At 36.6% G+C, this 21,633-nt stretch overlaps 1 protein-coding gene across 3 annotated transcripts in view; it reads right to left on the reverse strand.

Moving 5' to 3' along the window:
* Positions 1-21,633, reverse strand: part of SUGCT (succinyl-CoA:glutarate-CoA transferase) — a 392,399-nt gene that overhangs the window by 114,898 nt on the left and 255,868 nt on the right. The window contains exon 13 of one of the 3 annotated variants that reach the window (XM_085570478.1): positions 10,304-21,628. The exons of the other annotated variants lie outside the window; for them this stretch is intronic. Within the exon in view, the coding sequence (XP_085426604.1) occupies positions 21,617-21,628 (12 nt within the window). The 3' untranslated portion in view covers positions 10,304-21,616. Of the gene's footprint in view, positions 1-10,303; positions 21,629-21,633 lie in introns of those variants that run through there. 3 annotated transcript variants of the gene reach the window in all.

Here is a 21,633-nt window from a genome sequence, read left to right on the forward strand (position 1 = left end):
GCGCTTCCACTGTTCTATTCAGTCCATTCGCTAAAAGTTCCATTTTCACTCACAGTATTCCAGTTAGCTATGGCTAGATTGAAAGTGAGGTAAATTAGATTCTAGTACCAATTTTTAAACTACAATAACATAATCAGAAACAAGCAGAAAATAAGTCTATGACATATATTATTATTGGACTTTTCTGGAATGCTACTCCTCTGTGATTGTGTCCATCTTCATTAACTCAGAAGTTGCATCTACTGCTTTCAAATATTCAAAGGGAGAGAGTTATTGTGCTATCTGAAGTATGATATCTGAGTATGGGAGTGGGGAAAATAGTCAGCAGTACCTTCAGAAAAGGTTCTGCCAAAGGTTTCACTCGTCACACATCACATTCAGACATGCTAGTGGAAATATGTTACTGAGGATCCCACTAACAGCCGGATAATGGGACCATGGTTGTCCTCAGGAGGCAGCACCACACAAATCAAAGGAAGAGAAGAACAAAACAGAAAAATCATGAGATGGAACTGAGTGAGCCAAGTATAGATAACCTGTTAGGAGCAAGAGGAGAAGCTACACCTGGGTGGCATTTTAGGAAAAGGAACAAGACCTTTATTTGAAAACACCAAAATGAACAATAATGATTTATTAGCAATTACGTGTGAAATGTAGCAGATTATATTAAAGGAAGGTACGCAAGCTCAATGAGTCGGTATGTGTTCACTGGAGACAAAAGGAAAGAAAAACAACAGCCACAGCATGTGAACTGAATGTAAAAGATTATTCTGACCTTTGGCAGCAACAGGACAAGGGGTGAATTCTAGGAATCAACAGATTTTTTTTTTTCTTCAGAAGTGGAAATAAAGCAAAATTCCAAATTGAGAGAATTGACACATGTAAGCCAAAAGTAAATAACAAGGACATGGCTCAAGGTAACACAGTGCCAATCTTATTTAAAATTCCTTAAAAGCCTCATAAGTTAAAAAGAAATAAGTTGCCTGGGACAGGATGGAATGCAAGTAAGTAAAGCACTACAGGAATAAAAAGGGAATTTACTTAGAACTCCAATACAATATATCACTCCACAAGTACTGAGCACATGGAGAGAGGTGACAATTTTATTAATCAAAGTAAATGATATAAATGAACCTAAAAACACTTGGACATTTTTATGGTGAGAAATAGAAATAGGTATTGAAGGATACAATAGATATAAATCAGACAGAAGGGACTATAGTAAACTCAAAGAAGAACCTTCTTTGTTCAGATGTACTTTTTTAGTTCAGAAATTCCTTTTTTACCATACCAGTGATTAAATGAAACCAAAGTCTTATATGCTAATTGTCTCCTAAATACCATTATCATTGCTCCAGAAGTTATTATACACAGTCACATACAGAAACCCTCAACACTCTCTTTCTCTCTGGCCACAAAACAATCCTGTGTTCATTGCCTGACAACATAAAATGTAGCATTAAGAGCAGAACTCACAAGATCCAGTTTCTTCTCATCTGACTTGCACAGAAAAGCCCAAGCAAGCTGAATATATTTTTCAGTAATGACAGAACTAATCACACATATTCCGTCCCAGTAGTATAATGGAACAGCCCAGACACATTCAGAAAATATATCATGGCAAAGACCTTGACTTAATTCTTACTTGTATCAGTTTTAACTTAGTAAAAAGGCAGAATGGATACAAAATTGGGGGGGGGAAACAAACAAATAAACAAACAAAAAAGAATCAGAACTACTTCTTTAATAAGAACTAGTCAACATTTATCTTGTATAAGCCTTGTAATCATGATTACTTGGAAATATTAGTTGCTGGGAGGGCTGATACAGAGTCATTCCAGATAATAGGTCTTCTATTGTTTAAAGGAGAGGTATCACTACAAAAATTGATGTATCTTTGATATTTACATCTCCTGCACTTTACTCTTTTACTCCATCTTTCCTAAATAACTCCACAGAGCTCAGCACATTGGTAGCCACACCATCTAAGGGGTTAACAGTGCATCATGCAGTCTAACAGCTAGCCTGACTGAAGCATGTAGAATTTTTCTATTTCTCTAATTAGAGGGAAACTAAAAGCAGGATAAGTCCTTGCTGCTCTAGTGTGGCAGGGATGTGCACCTCAGAAGAAACAGAGGCTAGATGTTATATCAACATTTGCATCTTGTCTACTTTCACTGTATGAACTACATAGGCCTTACCACATACATTAAATTCTTACATATCTGCTGTATCAGCTTTAGCAATGGTTGACAGCTTGTAGTTCAAAAGAAGGTGAAGAACACAGACTCCACTATTTTCTGATCCCCTCTGACATTTGAATAATTTTTGTCTGTACACAAAGTTTAAATTTCCTGCTTCTTTCTGTTGGAAATATAGTAAGGAGAATAAAAAAATAAGTTCAACAGCTGCAACATTCTGTCCTTGCCTCGTATGTCCACAGGACTTAAGTTGTTAAAAAATAATTTTTTAAAAAATACAAAACCTAAATATTGTTAGGCTGGCAAAATGAAACATATTATTTTATTCTTAATTCCCTTTGTTTCAAGCTGGTTCTCATTATAGTAGTAGCCTGACAGCCCTAAAATATGAAAACTTCTGTTCATCCCAAAATATCAGCAAGGAGAGCTTAACTTAATACTTTCTCTTGGCCATAAGCTTCAGATATGACAGGAAGAAATCTCTGTCAGCCAAAGGCACTAGCCAAATAACCTTTTTTCATCCCTTAAACAGCAAAACAAATGTGTTTATTATGCAGATGGCTAATGGGAGATTACCAGCAATGGTCACCAGCTCAATACTTCCAAAATTTATGTGATTTTCAAAAAATGGCCTGATTTTCCAAAGCTAGAAGCAAGCATGCCTTACCCAGGGTTCCAAGATTCTGCTACTACTTCTGCAGTGACAAACGCCAGTTAAGATTTTAATGTAAGTCTACAGGGAACACTTTTTAACTTGTACTCTTGCCCTCCCAAATTCCCCACACAAAAACTCTCAGAGCATAACCATGCCTTGTTTCCATTCTCTATATACCAATCACTTTTACTTTATGCCTAAAGAATCTGATCAGTCATGAAAATAGAATATTAACTTTAGTTTTACTTAGGTTTGTCTGACATAAATAATATTTTTAGCACTACCTTAATAGACATAGAGATAACAATAAAAATATCTCAACTTATTCTTACCACATCCTACATGACAGTATCAATATAACTTGTATAAAAAACAAATAAATAATCAATAGGGCAATTATGTAACAATACACAAAAGAGGAATTTAAAAGAGCTGTTCATGCAATAGTCAAAACAAAGAACTAGAATTCAGGAAGATTTTATATATTATTATATAAAAAAAATTTTATTTCAGTTTTCAAAAAGACACTTGTTCTCTGTGTTTTCTGAAGGATGGTGGTAGAGCCAGGCAGCCTTGGACTATAAGTGAAAACAGATTACATATTGAGTACAAACCTTCAAATAACCAGTCTTTACTCACTGCAACTTATATACTTCTACCCTCTCTTTCTCAGACAGCTGCATTTCCATTTGCAAGGCACATACAAAATTTCATCCTATACAAGTGATAGGTACAATTAACTTCTCTCTAAGTCAAAGACCCACTCACTTCAATGACCTGCAAGGTCCTTGGCAAGTAATAGGCTGATGCTCACTGTGTTGTGTTTCAGGATCTGAGCTGTTTCAAGGAGGGTCTCAAAAAGGCAATTGCATAAGGAAAACTTCTGCATGGATAAAACACAATTTTTTGGTGCATAGTTAGCTTGCATATGAATTCTCAGACAATTTTTTTCTAAAATTTTAATTTCCATTTTGGTTGCTCTTTATCTATTTCTTTTCGCCACTATCACTCTCCCCTTTAGCATGGTAAATGATTCAAATAAACTCTGAACAAAAATTTGAGAGTAGACTCCATTACTGTTCAAAGTCTGGTAACTATATGCAGGTTATTTAGTGTTCTTCAATTCCTTAGTGAAAAATTTCTGTAAGCACTCCAGGAATTATGGAACCATCTTGAAGGACAAACAGCAAATCTAACATTGATATTTGAGATGGGCTTATGACTTTACATCAGACACAAATATTGCATGATGTGTCAGATCCCTAATTTGAAGGGCATAATTCTCACTGCCTCACACACAAAAAGACATTTACTTCTTCAGGCTTCATGAACCAAGGCACTCTTACAGACACATTTCTAAGCTGTCAGTAGATCATTGCAAGAAGGTAAGCAAAAGGTATCACTCTCCACACAGCTGTTCAAATGCTGCTCACAACAACCTGTTCTAAGAAATGTGGGGCCCATTTATTTCTTCCCAACCCCAGAAATCAGAAGAAGAAATTAGGCTGAGATCCTGCATCAATACACATATATCACACATGTACTGCATTCCTCCACTTGTACCCACAGTAGCACTAACTTGATCTCTCTGGTTTTATAAGCTTACTCTCTTAAAGTTCATTATTAAAATAAATACTTCTGCTAGCCAAGTCATTTTGTACAGTTGCTAATGAACACAAGCATTACAAGGCCAAATTAAACCAGTGTTTTTCATTTAAGAGATTCTTTCCCTCTAGCTTCACCTAAAAGACAGTAACAACAAACCTGAAATTAGCTATCTCATTGTCATTGATAGAAGTAGATGCAAAAATGTGGGAAGGGAGAGAGCATGGAGAGTAAACAGAAGAATGCAAAACTATCCACTTTAAATCCTGTTTCAGATCATGTACAGCTGGCAGTGCATTTAGTAAATCCCTCTAGTGCTTCAGTGAAAAAATCACAGCAGGCAGCTGGGTACAACATTGAAGGCTGCCCTTTCTTGTGTTTTTTTTTCTATTTTTGACATACATGCATCATCCTTACATTTCCACAAACTGTGGCTGTACATACAGTTGAACTAAAACAGTTGAAGGAAAAAATAACAAAAGGTAAGGTTCAAAGGGCAACAGATATCCAGGGGTCTTGAAATTCTGCAGGTGTGGTACTCATGATTCTGGCTAGCTAATTCTGCTGTAGAAAATACTGCAACTGTTTTCAGAGCTTTCACATCTGCCTAGTTCCACCCAATCACCATCCAAATTTCAAAAGCTTGAAAATCAAAGATTTTTTTTTTTTTAAGTGATTTGTACAACCTGGTCCCTGACCTTGCATAATAAATGTGGCAGGGGAAAAGAGGGGTAATCATCATTCAATAAAACTGCATTATTCCTAACACAGCAGTGTAAGTACCAGTGGGGTAGGCCTACAATACAGTCTTCAGGATATATTTGTATGGATAAAGCACAATTTCCTCTTTCAATGACTGTTATGCTTTTTCTCCAAGAAATATCTAAACATTGCAAGTGTCAGCTCAGGCAGAAACCTTTTTCTCATGTGTTGGAAATCTGAAGCACTATGCAGATGTAACCTAGTATCTTTTAGGAAAACTATATGAGGTTAAGCAGTACAAAGCTGTTCCACTGCTACATGGACTCTGTATTGCTGCTTGTTTTTTAAATAATTGTCACTGTTTCTGGTGGTTTCTGACAGGAATATATTTGAGCTTGGTACAGTTAAAATACAAATATAAAACAGATAACTGCTCCAAAAAGCTCCCCATGACTATAGATAAAATGGATAAATAGTGAAAAAGGAAGTAGAATTATCCCAATTTACACAGCAGGCATGAAACTCACAGCTCTATGTTCATTAGTATTAGGTTATAAAAAAACCCTAAAACCCAGAAAAAACACCAGAAACAAGACCAGTCCTAAGCACAAGTATTTTTTTCTCAAACTAACTCCTGTCATAATAAAGAAGTTACACTGGCAGTGGAAGGACAAGTTTGATCTAATAAAGTAATTTGCCTAAACGTCACTTAAGAAAGTTGACTGCTTTCCATATACTATTTAAGATGCTTTGCCACATATTTCATTTTCCTTAGAGTCACTGAAAAAAAAGTATTCTCATGATGCTGAAGTAACCAAAAACAATATTTTTTTTTAGTGCTACAATAAAGGAGTTTAAAAAGGCAAATCAGGTAAGCATGGACAGAAGTAAAATTTGTTCTGTGCTTTGGAGTTTCTACAATAAAGGAAAGAAGACAAAGCATGTTCTTTAACACTGTAAACACTTTGGAGTTAGTCACTCTGACCAATACACAAATATATCAGACAGAAAAATAAAAACAATTTAAAATTACATACTTCAAGTTTTGAAGTGCCTACTATAAATACTCATAAGGTTGATCAAGTGTTTGCATAAGTGATGAATTCAGGTTAAAAGAAAAGTACTTTTAACAGCCTTTGGTCAGATGCAGTATTCTCCACTAACTGAGATATAAACCAAACAGACTCAGGAAAGGAAATCTGTTTTGCTATTTTTGTCCTAAGCTGTTGGGTGAACATGTTTCTGCACACTTAATACCCTAATCATCATCAAAAGTTAGAAGAAAAACAAATAATACTTTTATTCACAGTAATTTTATTTGCCAGTGGCATTTTAGGAGTTTTCTACAAAACTACACCCAGACAAAAGAGAAATAATTTTTAAAAATGCACTAGATTAAAAGGAGAAAGCCCCTTAAAAACATTTAATCACTACACTTCAACTAGTAATGTTGAAGGATTCAAAAGTTTCAAAACTTGTTAAATTTCATTGTGGTTCTTAGATAAAAAAAATAGGATTCCAATCCTTAAATGCAGGTGTTGACCATTATGCTTCTAAGCAAACTTAACCCTAAGACACCTTTTCATCCTACTGGTACTAACACTTCCTCCTTTGCTTGAAAATGAAAAATAAATAACAAGAACTTCCACCCCACTGCAAGGTGAGAAATGTGGCTCTTCATTAGACAAAGAGCTGACAATTCCATTTCAAAAGACCTCCTTTCTTGGTTAATGCTAATCGTCCCTTATAACTGGCAAGAAATTGATTAGTAAGAAAATAGCTTTTATTGTATTTCACTGTTAGTTTTTCACAGACAAGTTTATCAAGCATAACTTTTTGTCATCAGCCTCCATCAAGAACTTTAATACCTAAGCTTAAACTACTTCACTTGGAAGGACACCCCTTTAAAATAAAGTGTAGAACTCTAACAGGTAGGCTGTAAAAGGTGTATTCTAGAACTGCCAATCAACAGAATTTTAAATTAACTGACATACAAAATCAGTGCTCTACTTTAGATACACCATAAAGAGCAGGACTGAAAAAGTGTAGCTGAGGACAGAAGGTATATGACTTAAGTGAATTCCTTAGCTGTTAAGAAGCAATAGAAGAAAACACTGACATTAGATCCTGTTTTCTAATAGTTTTTCAAGAGGAAAAAAAAAAAGCCTTTATTTGTAAATATATGTCATAATAAAAATAAATTTAATAAATTGCTTTAATAAATTTATTTTAATTTTCAGGTAAGATGCATACTACTGACACAGTTGGAAATAAAATGTAGGACAAGCTAGCAACTTGAAAAAATAAACATGTAAACATGTTTTGCTTGTAGTGTTTATGAAGTTGCAATCTCCTACACAATTGAACAATTGGGAAAATTTTCAAGTACACTTCAACAACACATTCAATTTGAAGACAGCATTCACTAAATTTTTAAAGAAAAATCTCTCTTGATCTTTTAAGCCTCTGTCTTAAGAGATTTTTAAGATTGGTCTTCTTTAAAGCTTCAGTGTCTCTCCTTCATCGTGGAATATTTTCATTTTTGAACCAGCACCAGGGTCCTTGGAGCTATACATCTAGTGGGCATTTTTCACCCCGTAAAAGGGAACCTAACTTTGCCTGAAACCTCAAGGTTTTTGTTTTCCTTTAAAATAAAAGGAAGATAATAAAGATCACCCTTATTGCACTTCAATAGCGATAGCTTTCTATGCATTAGCTGATAGATTAAGTCTAGGTAGAAAACTAAAATAAAGAAAGTGCAAGATGGAAGCAAGTTTTATGGGATAGAAGAGCTATATTATTCAAAACTGTGAATTAACTGTCTGTTCTTGTCTGCTGCTATTTTATACTGAAAATCTATTAATTTAGAATGTTCTGGACTGAAGAAGAAGCAAATCTCGTGTACCTTGCAAAAAACCAGAACAAATCCTTGGTGCAAACACATTCTGCTATACTCTATACTCTGTAACCCTCCCAGCAAAGTCTGTCCATCTCACCACTTCTTAATCAGACCTCTGACAGAAGCCTGAAGGAGGAGCTGGAATTTCCTTTCTCAGTAAAGGAACAGAAGGGATATTGCCATAAGCAACTGAAATGTAATAAACTTAAGCATTTTCCTTACTCTTTCTGTCTCTGGTGAATTTTTCAAGAAACACTGTTGGGTTTAAAACCAGGATAGTTCACCTATTAGGGCAATGACATCATCTGTGGGTCAATTTTTGAGGAGGCTAAACCAGACCTTATTATGAATAGGGAAAAGTTTTACTGTCAAGCTTTTTCAAACTATCAGCTGGATACATGTTATTAAGAATAAGGTTGGTTTTGGTGGGTTTTTTTTTCACTAATGTAGCCTTTAAAAGATAATGAGCCTCCTCACGTAGGGGCTACTTTTTGACAAAGAAGTTTAAAATTAACATGTCAATTGCATGTGGTAAATTAAATGCATGTATACATACTGTGTTTGGATGACATTTGTAGGCATAGAGACTCAAACAAATGGATTGAAGGGGAGGGTAAGAGAAAGGATTTCAGGCCTAGAGTACAATCTACATTTTATTCATGTTAATAGTAATCTTCACTTTGATTTGAAGAAAAATTGCATTCTACGCAAAGTGAGCTATGGATACCAATATCTAAGCGCATGTACTTGTTACAGTTGGGTACATTTGAGTCCATCTGAAGACTGATTTCAGCTGCATCAATGTATTAGTACTGTGTTACTTGCATGTAACATAAACTTACATGAGTCACTTTTATTGATTTAAATTTTGACTGCAACACTTTTTTGCATATATTTTTACAATGAACAGTAGGAAAAGTGCTGCAAGGAGGCATTCACACATTTCTTTCACTAGCATCAGCATTAGATATTTGCTTGAGCAGAGAGGACTTCATGACCTCCTGTGGACCCTTCCAACCGTAGCCATTATGTGATTCTGGAATTCTGTGAATTACTGACGTATTACACTATATACTTACATATTGTAACCAATATTCTTAAAGCTGTAATGACAATAATCACTCCATTTTATGATCAGTTGGTAAATTTAGAAATATTTAAGTATCTGCCTGTGTAAAATTGCATAGGCACGTGCTCCAGATTTTGGAAATTAGGTATAAAATAATGTGTTCCAAAAGGTAAGCAAGTGATAGCTATCAAACTACCAGAGATAAATTATTCCCTGTTTCTACCCTACCCCTTCAATCTTCAATACTTCACAGGGTGCAACTTAATCTGAAAGGTTCTGGCACATTGAATTTTGAGACTCCATCAGAACATGATATCCAATGCAACAGATAATTAGTTTTATAAGAAACGATGGATATTGCAGTGTAACTCACTCTGCTTTCCCTGACACTGGCATACATGAATTTACAGCAGCGTAAAAACTATTGCAAAACATACCTCAGGCCATTTGTTCATAAGCAAGTGAAAATAGTTCATCTATTCAGTAGACAAGGAGGAAATACTGTAAGCCAAAGAGTGGACAGAAATCAGGATGCCCCAAATCCTTCCTAGAGTCCTACCAAAGCAACTTTGGTGTGGAGAGATTGGCTTTCCACAGCCAACATTTCACAGTCCCTCTGGTTTCAGTGAGCAACCTTAAACAAAACCTTAAAGTACTTAGCATTTTAAAAGAGGATGTTGGACTGAAATGCTTAACCATAAAGACCAGCTCGTCTTTCTTCTAAATCAACAGTTATGTCCACTTAAGAGGCACCAAAGGGGCACTGTGGTTTTGTTTTAAAGGTTTAAAAAGAGAAGCAGTGAAAGAAATATATCCTCATATTTCCTTAAAATTGCTACTACTTCAGGAGCTTCTGAAGCAATGGATTGTTTCATTAAAATTGCCGCTTGGTAGCATAATAGTGTTGCCAAAAATTATTGCTCACTGCAGTGATTTAAAAGTTACACTTTTTCTTAGAAAAACTTCCAATTGTTTAGTCTGTCCCCCCAACAGTAGCAAGTGAGCAAAGGACATGTTTTTAAAAACTAAATTAAGACAAATAAAAAGCTTAGCACAATTGAATTGGATTCCTGTCTTCCCCCAGTAAATACATCTAATATCACATACTTACTCAGAAAGGGAAGAAGAGATTTCCCCTCAGTAACCTCTGGGGGGGGGTGGGGGGAGGGCGGGGGAAGAGAGTGGGGGGAGAGAGAGAGAGAGAAAGAGAGAGAAAGAATGTAATTGTTTCCCATCTCATTGTATGTGTTACTAAGCCATGATGCCAGCCACATGCTGATTATCTCTCCAGTTACATAAAGTGCTCTCCTGCGGTGCCAATTGCCTGCCCTGTGGTCTGTATCCTGTTACATAAAATGTTATCCTGTACCACCAATGTGCTGTGCCAAAGTGCTGTTCTTTCCTACCATGCTCCCAGTCTTTGGAGCTCAGACGCGCTTTGTTTTCATGCCTGCTTCTGCCCACAACTTAAAAGCCACCTAATGATTAAAACAAAACAAGAATACTTCTCACTAAACAGTGATTTTTTAAGTTATACTGTAAAACAAGAAAGAACACAAATTACTGTTGCTCAGGGATTCTGGAGGATATGAGAGTGCTACATGAAAAATCCCATTAGAGACAGAGTTGCCTCAAGGCCCTCAGATGTTGCACCTTCACACTTCTATCGTCTATGGGTCAATCTGAAAGATGCAGTTTTATTTGTCTCAACATTTTCCAAAGGCAATCCCGAGACCAGATCTACTGCTTGAGATGAAAGCACCCTTGGAGTAAAACACACTGAAAATAGCTGTCTCTCACAATGTATTGCAATAACACATTGTCAAAGACTGCTGCTGCTCCAGCAATCTGTAAACATGCTATATCACCAAAAAGTGCAGGAGTGATGATGTGTTACTGGAAAGATGGCAGCAGTTATGAGAAGAGCACATCTACAAGCAGAGCACACCCAACTACAGGTGGACAGCCAACTCACTGGTCTTTTGGATGGCCTAGCAGAAATGACACTGCTAAATCAGCTGCACTGTTTCTGGCAATCAAAAATGGCAAGTCTTGCATGCACAAAGATAAAGGTTAGGCAAAGGGTCTCCTAGTTGAGGAGAGACAAAAGAGAAATTGAATAATCAAATTCAATTATGAGGCCACAGAAAACAGAATCTGATCTCCCAGGGCTTGTGGCCTTTTCTACAACAGTGCTTTGTAGGGAGGGAATAAGGGCCATCAACACTATATATTATTCCCTGAATGAGGCTAAGGGACATTTTAGTATAAATCTTAGAATTTGTTAGCTTCAGTGTTTTTAAAATATTTCTCAGATCTCAAATAACAGTCTTGTGTTTAGTAGTATGTTCATCAAATATCAATGCAATCTATCATCAGGAGCAAAGAAATCCCCCAAACAAGAGCAAAAATAGCTCTGCCTGGTCAGTCTCACTTACATAAGGATCAAGATTAACTCAAAGGAAGAGATTTCAACTTCACAGAACTGAGGAGCCTCTATTTCAGTCATGTGAAGAGGACTGGGGAAGGAAGATGCATTATTTCTTCATTCCAATGGTCTCTTGATACTTACAGCAAAGAGACGGGGAAAAGTCCTGATGCCAGACATAAAGCATGCAAAAGGGTTTGTAAATATCAGTTTCCCCACAGTTCTAAATCATATAAATCATAGCTCATACAACAAGAGGCAACCACCAAAAAAAAAAAAAAAAGATGAGAAAGTAGACAAAGTAAAGTCCCAATAAAACCTTTTCACACTATAGTCTCAGAATTTGCTATTGGTGGATTCTATTTCTGTGAAAACCTGAACAGTATCTTGTAATATTTAAACCAAATATTTGCAAGAAAATAATGGCAGTGCTCTATTGAAAAGCTTAAAAGGGTTCAAGATTCAAATAACATGAAGAAAATCCCAAATCCTGTCACAGAATCTTTAGTTTATACAGAGAAAGTAGCAGAAAAACAATATTCTTGCCTTCATCCAAAACCCACAGCAGACACTTTCTATTTGTTACTGCTCACTTTGAATTGGGAAAAACATTGCTTAATTTCTGTGCTACAATGACTCTCTTCTAGAATCATGCAAGAAAACACATTGGCTGTGAAGACAGTTTAATGGGGGGAAAAAGGAAAAAAATCAATGGTAGATAGTGCCTTTTGGTTTATAAACAGTATGGAAGTGATTTTGTTTGTTTATATTAAAATAACCCAATCAGTGTGTCTTTTCTAAACAAACTTTCTGTTGTAATGCTCTTTCTCCTGCACTATATATTGTGTCGTACTACACCATACATTCTTCAATACCCCGCTATCACATCCCTAGGGTCAAAGGCAGAAGATAGAAAAATTCCTAGAATTATATCGCCAATAAATTACTACTAACTATTATAATTCAATGTGGGCATATAAACGGCACTTTAAAGAAAATTGAATTTGTTGAAAATTAAAGCAAACCTGGTGTTACTTTGAACAAGAGGCTCATTGATTGTTTTCAGATTTCCATAATAAAATAGGCTTTTTTGTTTTATGTTTTACATACCCTCTGAGGAAAGGAATTGTACCTCAAAACATATGGGTGTTCAGAATCTTTATTTTTAAATACAATCCTCCATGCTCATAAAACCCTGATTGGAAGCCAAGGAATTTATAACAAGGTGCATAACAGCAAGCCTGAAAGAAGGCTAAAGATGAAGAAAAACAGAGCTTTCACTCATTAATTAAAATAAATAAGAAGAGAGCCTAGAAGTGAAAGTGACCTTAATCTGGGGACAAATATCTGTGGTTTAATTTAATGACATCTTCTCACTATATATGGGTGTATGGGCACCAAAATACACTAGAAGACAGACTAATAAATTGGCATTTATTTTGTGTAGCAGGCATAATTTTTTCAGTCTACATCATAGTCCTTTTCTTTTTAGTGCTGTAAAATGTTACACTGAGAGCATGAAGAAAGGATTCTTTTTGAATTTTAGGGAACAGTTTCATGCACAGCTTTTCTTCAAAAACACATGTTCTGTTAGAACAACAAGTTTACATGTTGTACTTTAAACTGTGTTATATAACCTAGAACATTGTTAAATATACTCTTATAATACACGCCATGACTGAGTGGCCTCACTAGGATTCAGTGTATGACTTGAGTGTACTTCAGACCTGTGTATTACACCACCTCTGAAGTGTGCTTCTAAACTGCTAATGCACATACAGATAAGCTTTTCATTATTGGGGAAATGGTTCATTTCACATCACCAGGAAAAAAAAATTTAAAACCTCATTTTTGATTGGGTCTATGCAGCTTCTTCTTTTATTACAAAAAGTCATGCCAGGTGAGGGGAAACAGTATGAACAGTATGAAGATTATAACTGGGTTTTAACTAGGTTGCCCAAACCCTTGTTTTTTACTGATGACTAACTGATTTATTTTCTCTCTCTCTGCCCTTAACTGGGGAATATTTAGTACTTGTCTATGCTGTATTCTGCATTTATCCTTTCATTAAAAGGTAAGACTAATATGCCAGAGGGGGCACAGAGCTGTAGTTTAAAAGAAAGACTTGACTATACAGTAAGAATCAATTAAAAATATTGTCCCTTTAAAAGGAGATGTCCTGCCCCCCTTCCTTGCTCTACTGTCTATCATGTTCTCATACATTAATACATTATGTTAACACATCAGATTCTTCCCATATGGACAAGTTTAGTCTGATGGAGATGTGAAACCTCTTCCTGCATGACTAAGGAGAGAACTGCTGTGATTTTTATAGAGGCTCACACCAGCAGTCAGAGTATAGGATTGAATAGTGAAAATCCTCACCCAGAATCTGAGCTCTTCAATTTGCAAGTGTTTGCTGGTATTTCAGATCTGTCTCCTCCTGATAATCCCTTTGGGCCTGGCAACCACCAACTTTCTTGTGGGCCTAAGAGCAGATGAAGAGGAGGAACTGGAGAACACTGCACTTCAAGTACATTCATATTACATGAAGGCACTTAACAGTCTGCCTGCATGCACAAAAAGCTAGTTTGTCCAGTCAAAGTTGCACAGTTAAGCTGCATGCACAACAGTTTTATGAACAATCCTGGACTTCACAAGTTTTGGAAGCTGGGCTCAGCAACTATAAAATTATACACTTGATATATATTAGTAAGTACAGTAAATAGAGTATAATTAGAACAGAATACAATGTACTATTTTTCACTGCTTTTTATTCTTACTTCCCTAGAGCTACAAAATGAGTTTCTAATGAGCTTTGGGTAGTCACATAAATAGAAAACCTAACCTTGTAATGCCTGATAGTGATCTAAACTGCTTAGATATGTTTTGTATTACACCACAAAACAGTGGTTTGTTCATGGAATGGAACAAAAAATTTTGTGTTACTCATAGTTTGGCCCTAGGCATGCATGTGTTGAAACCATAATCCCCCAATGTATTTCAGAATATGTTTGGACAACCTAGCTTTCTCTGTGAAAATGACCCAAAAGGAAAAACCCCTATCCATTAAAAAACATAAATTACTCAGACCTCAATGTTTAAGTGCAGCCTACAGCAAATAAAGAAACATTTCCAATACACTGCCTACTTTCTCAGTTAAAAAAATAATAAGGAAGATGAGAAGGATCTATTCAGGGACAATACAGAAAAGCTGTAAACTAGCAGTGTATGGATAAACATTCTATACAGTAGAAACCAAATATTCTATGTCAAGGCAGAAAATCTCCTTATTAAAATATCTTCTAACATGGTTGTGCAGATATATACTGGTTTCATATCCAGGGGTTCTCCCTTAATATTTTTAACAGCCATTTTGTTTTTCTCTGGTGGGGAGAATAACATGAAAAGTCAGGGAAGACTGACAATAACATAAAGCATTTTTTCCCACTCTAGCAAATCCCTAAAGGTATTAGGTAGAATCCTGTACATGAAGCATAAGTGTCATTACCTTTACACCACCTCTACAAGGCAGGATTAACAGACAAGTGGACAGGCAGGCTGACAGACAAATAGAGAGATGAACAGAGACTAAGTGAATTACCAAGAGTCAAACAGTGAATGTGCTGCAGTTGGGAAATTGATCCAGGTAATACAAGCTCTTGTCTAGTGCTTCAAATAAAATATCTTCAAGAGGTGATACTTCTTTACCAGGTAACAACTAATATATTTACACTAGTTCTAACTGTTTATTATTTTTTCTGTAGAAGCTGAGCCATAGAATTGTTAAGGTTGGAAAAGACCTCTAAGACCACTGAATCCTATGATGATCCCAGAACCACCAGGTTTACCACTAAACCATATTCCCAAGTACCACATCCACATGTTTTTTGAGCACTTCCAGGGACAGTGTTTCCACTACTTATCTGGGAAGCTGGTTCCAATGCCTGGACATCCATTCAGTGAAGAAATTATTTCTAATATCCAATCCAAACCTTCTCTGGTTCAACTTAAGACCATTTCCTCTCATCCTGGCACTTGTTACCTGGGAAAAGAAGTTGACTCCCACCTCACTACCACCTCCTTTCAGGTAGTTGTAGAGAGTGATAATGTACTCCTTCGGTCTCCTTTTCTTCAGCCCCTCTTCATTAGACTTGTGGTTCAGACCCTTCCCCAGCTCCATTGCCATTCTCTGGGCTTTCTCTGGCACCTCCACATTTTTCTTGCAATGAGGGACCCAAAACTGAACACAGGATTTGAGGTGCAGCCCCACCAGTGCTGAGTACAGGGAGACAATCACTTTCCTGGTCCATACTATTCTTGATATAGGTCAGGATGCCATTACCCTTCTTGGCCACCTGGGCACAGCTGATTTGCATTTTGCTGCTGACAACCAGCACCAGCAGGTCCTTTTACACTGGGCAGCTTTTCCAGCCACTCTTCCCCCAGTTTGGAGCTCTACAAGAGATTGTTGTGACCAAGGCCCTTCACTTTGTTGAGCTTTGGCCCATCAACACAGATTTTCCAGATTCCTGAAGCTTCAGTAGATTTTAGCTGCTTAAACACTTATTTTATGCATATGGACCAGACCTGGAGCTTAAAAACAAAGCATAGATTTGAGAAGGTGTAGACATAAAAATCTACTTCAATGTTCTTCAAAATATGGCTTTATGCATTTCCTTTCTTTCTCAAGCTGGGAATCAGAAATTTTTAAAAAAAAACAAAATTAAAAACTTCTTTGAGTTAATTCAAGACATAACAAGCTTTTTATTGTTTATATGAACATTGCTTGCAGGTAAATAGAAAAAGTGCTAATATTTGATTGAAACTCACAAGGATAAAAAGGTCAACTCCTAATCATAGAAAGTTTACCACAATATGGTACATTGAAAGTAAAAAAAAAAGTTGCAGTGATTAATTGTATTGTATTTTTATTATAGGAAAATAGAACAAAAAAGTGAAAATATTGCCTTGAAATTAAAAATATCTCCTTTGGGAAGAACTCCATTTTGGTTTACATGGAGCACCATTTTACACAGCATTGGCTGTGAAAAGGGAATTTTCAACTCGTCTTTAATGGAATTTATGCCAGTTTTAAGGCCTTTTGCATAGCCAAAGGAGCACAAAGAGCCTTGATGCAAATGAAAATCTGTTCTTTAATGTGCACACTACTCGAAGTAATAAAAGTTTTATTATTTTTTAAGTTATGTACACCCACTGTGCAATATCAAATACGCATGTTGTAAACACAGTGGACCGAGTTCAGACATGATGTAAGCATGTGTAACTAAACTGACTTCAAAGAGACCACTTGTGAAACAGAATACTGCTTAGCATGGCCATGAATTGCAGGATTCGTGCTAAATTCCTGGATCATGTTATTTTAAATAGATTTTTTTTAGCAGTATAGTGTTACACTGCCTCAGAAATAAAGGAGAACTGGGCTGTCAGTAATCTGTGGGGTCAAGTATCAAAAGAATTGTTTGACTTCATGCAAGACACACAAAACATTTCAAGCAGACTGAAAAGAGAAGGAGCACACTGAGATGTTTCAGAGCAAGAATGGCCACCACTGCTTTAAACAAGAAAAAGCTAATAGCTCATGTACACTAGTGATGTATATAGGAAAAGCAATTACCGTTCAGGCAAGGTATGGAGAAGAGAGAGGGCAAGGAGCAGGACACATCAGTCTTGGGAGATGGGACCAAAATCAGGGAAATGTCATTTAATCAGACCAGTCAGAACACTGTTGCATGTATTAAATACACAGAAAGCAGTAGAGCAGGTAATAGGTGGTATTGATCTCATGAATCACTCCACTCACTCTTAAAAGTTTTCACCTTGCACCTATTGCACTGTCTGGCTGCATTCTTAGCAATCAAAATGCTTCTGGAAAATATACAATGAAACTGCAGCTTGTAATACAACTAGTTACCTTTTTTTTTTTTTTTTTTTGTTGTTGTGAAAGAAAACTAGGGCATTAGACGATTCACAACCACAAAGCCATTTCATCATGGATCATCAATCTGCAGACTAGGAGCCTGAAATCAAGTGGAAAAGACACTCAGCAGAGAAACCACAGGGAAGCAATATTGCTGGGAAAAAAAAATAAATTCAGGAATGGAACCAAAAGAGATGGACAAAGAGAAAAGGCCTTTTTGATATAACTAAATGGAACTGAGCTTCTGACTTTTTATATAGAGGAGACTCATTCCCAAGTGGTGCCCTTTTATCAGTGTCAGTCAATGAAGACTTACTCTGGCAAAGCTACTGCAATGTTTGGAGAGAACTTTTTCTGACTTACAGGACAAAGTCATGTGAAAGTTGTGCAGATTGCTGCATCCTTTCAAGTCCCACCAAAATCACTGTTTTGCTGTGAAAAACTCCAGAGGCGCTTTACTTTGTAAATTTTAAAGTTGCAAAAGCAGACCAATTTCATGGAACAAGACAGGATTTATTTCTTTCAGTAATAAGGGAGATGCTACCAGTGATCTTTTCTCACAACATAAGCAGGTGGCTGACTTTCTGTTCCTTTTCTGTCAAAAGAGATGGTGACAGAAATAATCTGTGCCCTGGGTAAGAATACAAAAACCCAACATACAGATGTTTTGCAACTCATTTTGAAAAATATCACCTAAGATGTCTTGCCAATTTGAGATCAGGTATGAATCTCAAAGTAACATGAAAAACATCTAGTAAATAGTTATACAGATATAAAAAGTTATGTCTTCAAATGCCAAGTATTACTATGTGAGAATAGTCCTTAATGGTTACATTGCATTGGAACATAACTGAGAGAGAGGGCAACTCCCCAAAGTGTCAGATACCAATTCACTTTTAAATGCTACTTAATGGCCTCAAGAGCATTATAGCTGATGCAAGATTTAAATTTTGCCTATGTTAAAACTCTTCCTGTTTGAACATGTTTAGTTGTCTCCAGGCTTTGATGATATCCTGAAGTCTGTACATCTTGCTACTTAAGTGATATTTTTACTCAGTCAAGGACTGAAAGAACACTCAATGTACAAGAGAGTAACAAAATCATATTTCTAAAAACTGATTCTGTATACTCAGCAAATAAACAAAGCTTGTTTAACATGCTTCATGCCTTAGAATTGTACCTTCTCTTCAAAATTAATACATGGATTATCCATTAAGTTTTGACACTGCTCAAATAACCTCTGCATGCATAGCTCCCCATGGACTAATGTAGTGATGAGTGTATTAGTAAGTCTTTCATAGCAGCAAGTAGTGGTATTTAAAACTCATCTTTTATAGCACCAGCCATTTCTTGGAGTCACTAAAGACTATCCAGTCACTGACCTCAGGAAAAAGGACTGTAGCTACATTTATATACTTGACCCCTAAAAAACAGGAAATAAATGTTTGATGCCTTTTATATTGTCATACTTATACAATAGTGGGGTTTCAGTGTGTGGCCTATTAGAGACAGTATGGCAGCCTTAAGCTGCCATAGTTCTACAATTCCAGGCACTCCCAGTATCACAGAATGTTATTCAATAAATTAAATATATACATACATGGAAAGATGAGCACACAGAATTCTAAAACTATTCTGTGTATACAGCTTTGGGATGTTAAAAAAGTATGTGATCACAAATAAGTTGATAATTAAGAGGCTGAAGCAGACCAAATTTTATTTTGAAGGCTGTATAATTTGCAATTCAGACCTATATTACAATGTGAAGAGATAGACTGCTACAATTTAAATACTCAATAATAGAACACCTACTGGTTAACTGTCTTCTTTCCCTGAAATTCAGCAAAGGCAATTGCAGAGTCCTGTGCCTGGGGAAAGAATAACCCCTGCACCAGTGCAGGCGGGGGGGTCAAACTACTGGAAATCAGCTCTGCAGAGAAGGACCTGTGGGTCCTGGTGGACACCAAGCTGTCCATGAGCCAGCAGTGAGCCCCTGTGGCCAAGGCAGCCAATGTTCTCCTCGGGTGCATTCGGAAGAGCATTGCCAGCAGGTCAGCAGGTGATCCTGCCCCTCTACTCAGCCCAGGTGAGGCCACATCTGGAGTGCTGTGTCCAATTGTGGGCTCTTCAGCATGGGAGAGACACGGGGGTCCTGGAGGAGGTCCAATGGAGAGAGATGAAGATGAATAAGGGACTGGATCATCTCTCTTACTAGTACAGCCTGAGGGAGCTGGCCTGTTCACCCTTGAGAAGACACAACTAAAAGGCAACCTAATTAATGTCTGTAAGTACCTGAAGGAAGGATATCAAGAGGATGAAGCTAGGCTCTTCTTGATCGTACCAATGAATAGGACAAGAGGCAACAGGCAGAGTCCGAGGCACAAGAAATTCCACCTGAACATGAGGAAGAGTTTCTTTACTTTGCGGGTAACTGAGCACTAGAACAGACTGCCCAGGGAGGTTGTGGAGTCGCCATCACTGGAGATATTCAAGAATGGTCTGGACACATTTCTGTGCCATGTCCTCTGGGATGACCTTGCTTAAGTGGAGAGGTTGGACCTAATGACCAGCTGTGGTCCCTTTTGACTTTACCTATTCTGTGATTCTGGGATTAATTTTTAAAATTCTGAATGCTTTTGAATGGCAAATTGTTGTCTCTATGTAATTCAATAGTCATTTATTTGCCAATATATTACCATTTTTATTGTTGTCTCATGACAAAATAAATGCTTCTCTGTGTATTTAAATATATTTTTAAATATCACAATACTGAATCCTAAAAAATTATAAAAAGGAACCCTATAAAGAGTAAAACATCATTCTGACTTTTTTTACAAATACATAGTGTTGAATGATTTGAGTGATGCTATACTTCTGCAGTCTTGCTTGAAATAAAAGTGTCAAAAGCATTCCAAGCTATTTAACAGAATGTCACTGTTTGTGCTTTTTCTTCTAAGTAAGCAGGAAGTAATGAAAGAAGGAAATCTAAATTTTCCCACTTAGGTATAATTCCCTATGCTCACTTTCTTGAAGGAACATATCGGGGAGAAGTGACAAATATGATTTTAAAGATTGACTCTAAGAAGAATTTTAATCATTCATTGCTTTTAGCTTGATGATCATGCTACAGAGGGAAAGCAAGGGGCAAAATTCAATTCACATTACTTCAACTACCCAGAGCAGCGTTTAAAATCATGACCCTGAGACCAGAGTAACCCTAAAGGGAGCAGGCAAATACTGGGGACAGCACAAAAAGGCCTGTAGAGATCTAAACTAGCAACTCTCCTCTGCTGTTGCACATCATAGGGAGAATTCAGTTTGTTTCCACGCCTCAGCCAGATCAAATGGGCAAAGCCAGGAGTGGAAAGAGAAGGGACAGGGAGGTCCCCTAGCCATCTGTTTGTGCGTGAAGTGCCACCAGTACACACTGGGAGGCATCTCAACTTCTTCCTTGCAAAATAGATTTTGTAGTCTGGGATTGAGAACATGCACACATGACAACCAAGCATACACTGTTAGAGTAGTTCTGAAGTCAACAGACTGCACAGCTAAAACTCTGAAACTTCTTGGTATTAAAAATAATTCTTAATGAGATATAACAGTCAGGAAGACAAAGAAAATACGGGATGGTCTGTCCTAACAGGTTCCCAGCCTGCTTGATTTGCTTTTCTCACCTTTTGAAAATCATCAATTTCTTGAAGAGACATAGTCATCAGGTTGTTCTAACAATGATACTTGAAAAGGTTTATTTTCCTGATGCCTGAATATATTTGTTTTTATTATTTTTGTTTTCATTTATTTGTTTGCTGTTGTTATTTATTATTTATGTTATTATTTATTCAGAAGATTTGCTGTGGATTGATCTTTTAAATGTATCACAACTAAAATCTTAAACTTTCCCATGATTCAAAAGAAACAGGGGAGGTGGAAAGTGTGGATCATATTAACTTAATTCAGAGAAATGATGTAAAAACCCCTGGGATTAGACAGATGCATGCAGGTTGTCTTATACAGACCCAAACCAGATTTGTGCTAACAAGATTAAATTTCATACCTTGGGATGTTTTGGAGTTCTTTTGCATGCCTCTATTCAGATAAATTTTCTTCTTTACTTCTTCATGGGTCTAACTGCA

This window comes from Lonchura striata, chromosome 2 (genome assembly GCF_050655825.1).
Source record: "Lonchura striata isolate lonStrDom1 chromosome 2, ASM5065582v1, whole genome shotgun sequence".
In the NCBI taxonomy this organism is placed as follows: domain Eukaryota; kingdom Metazoa; phylum Chordata; class Aves; order Passeriformes; family Estrildidae; genus Lonchura; species Lonchura striata.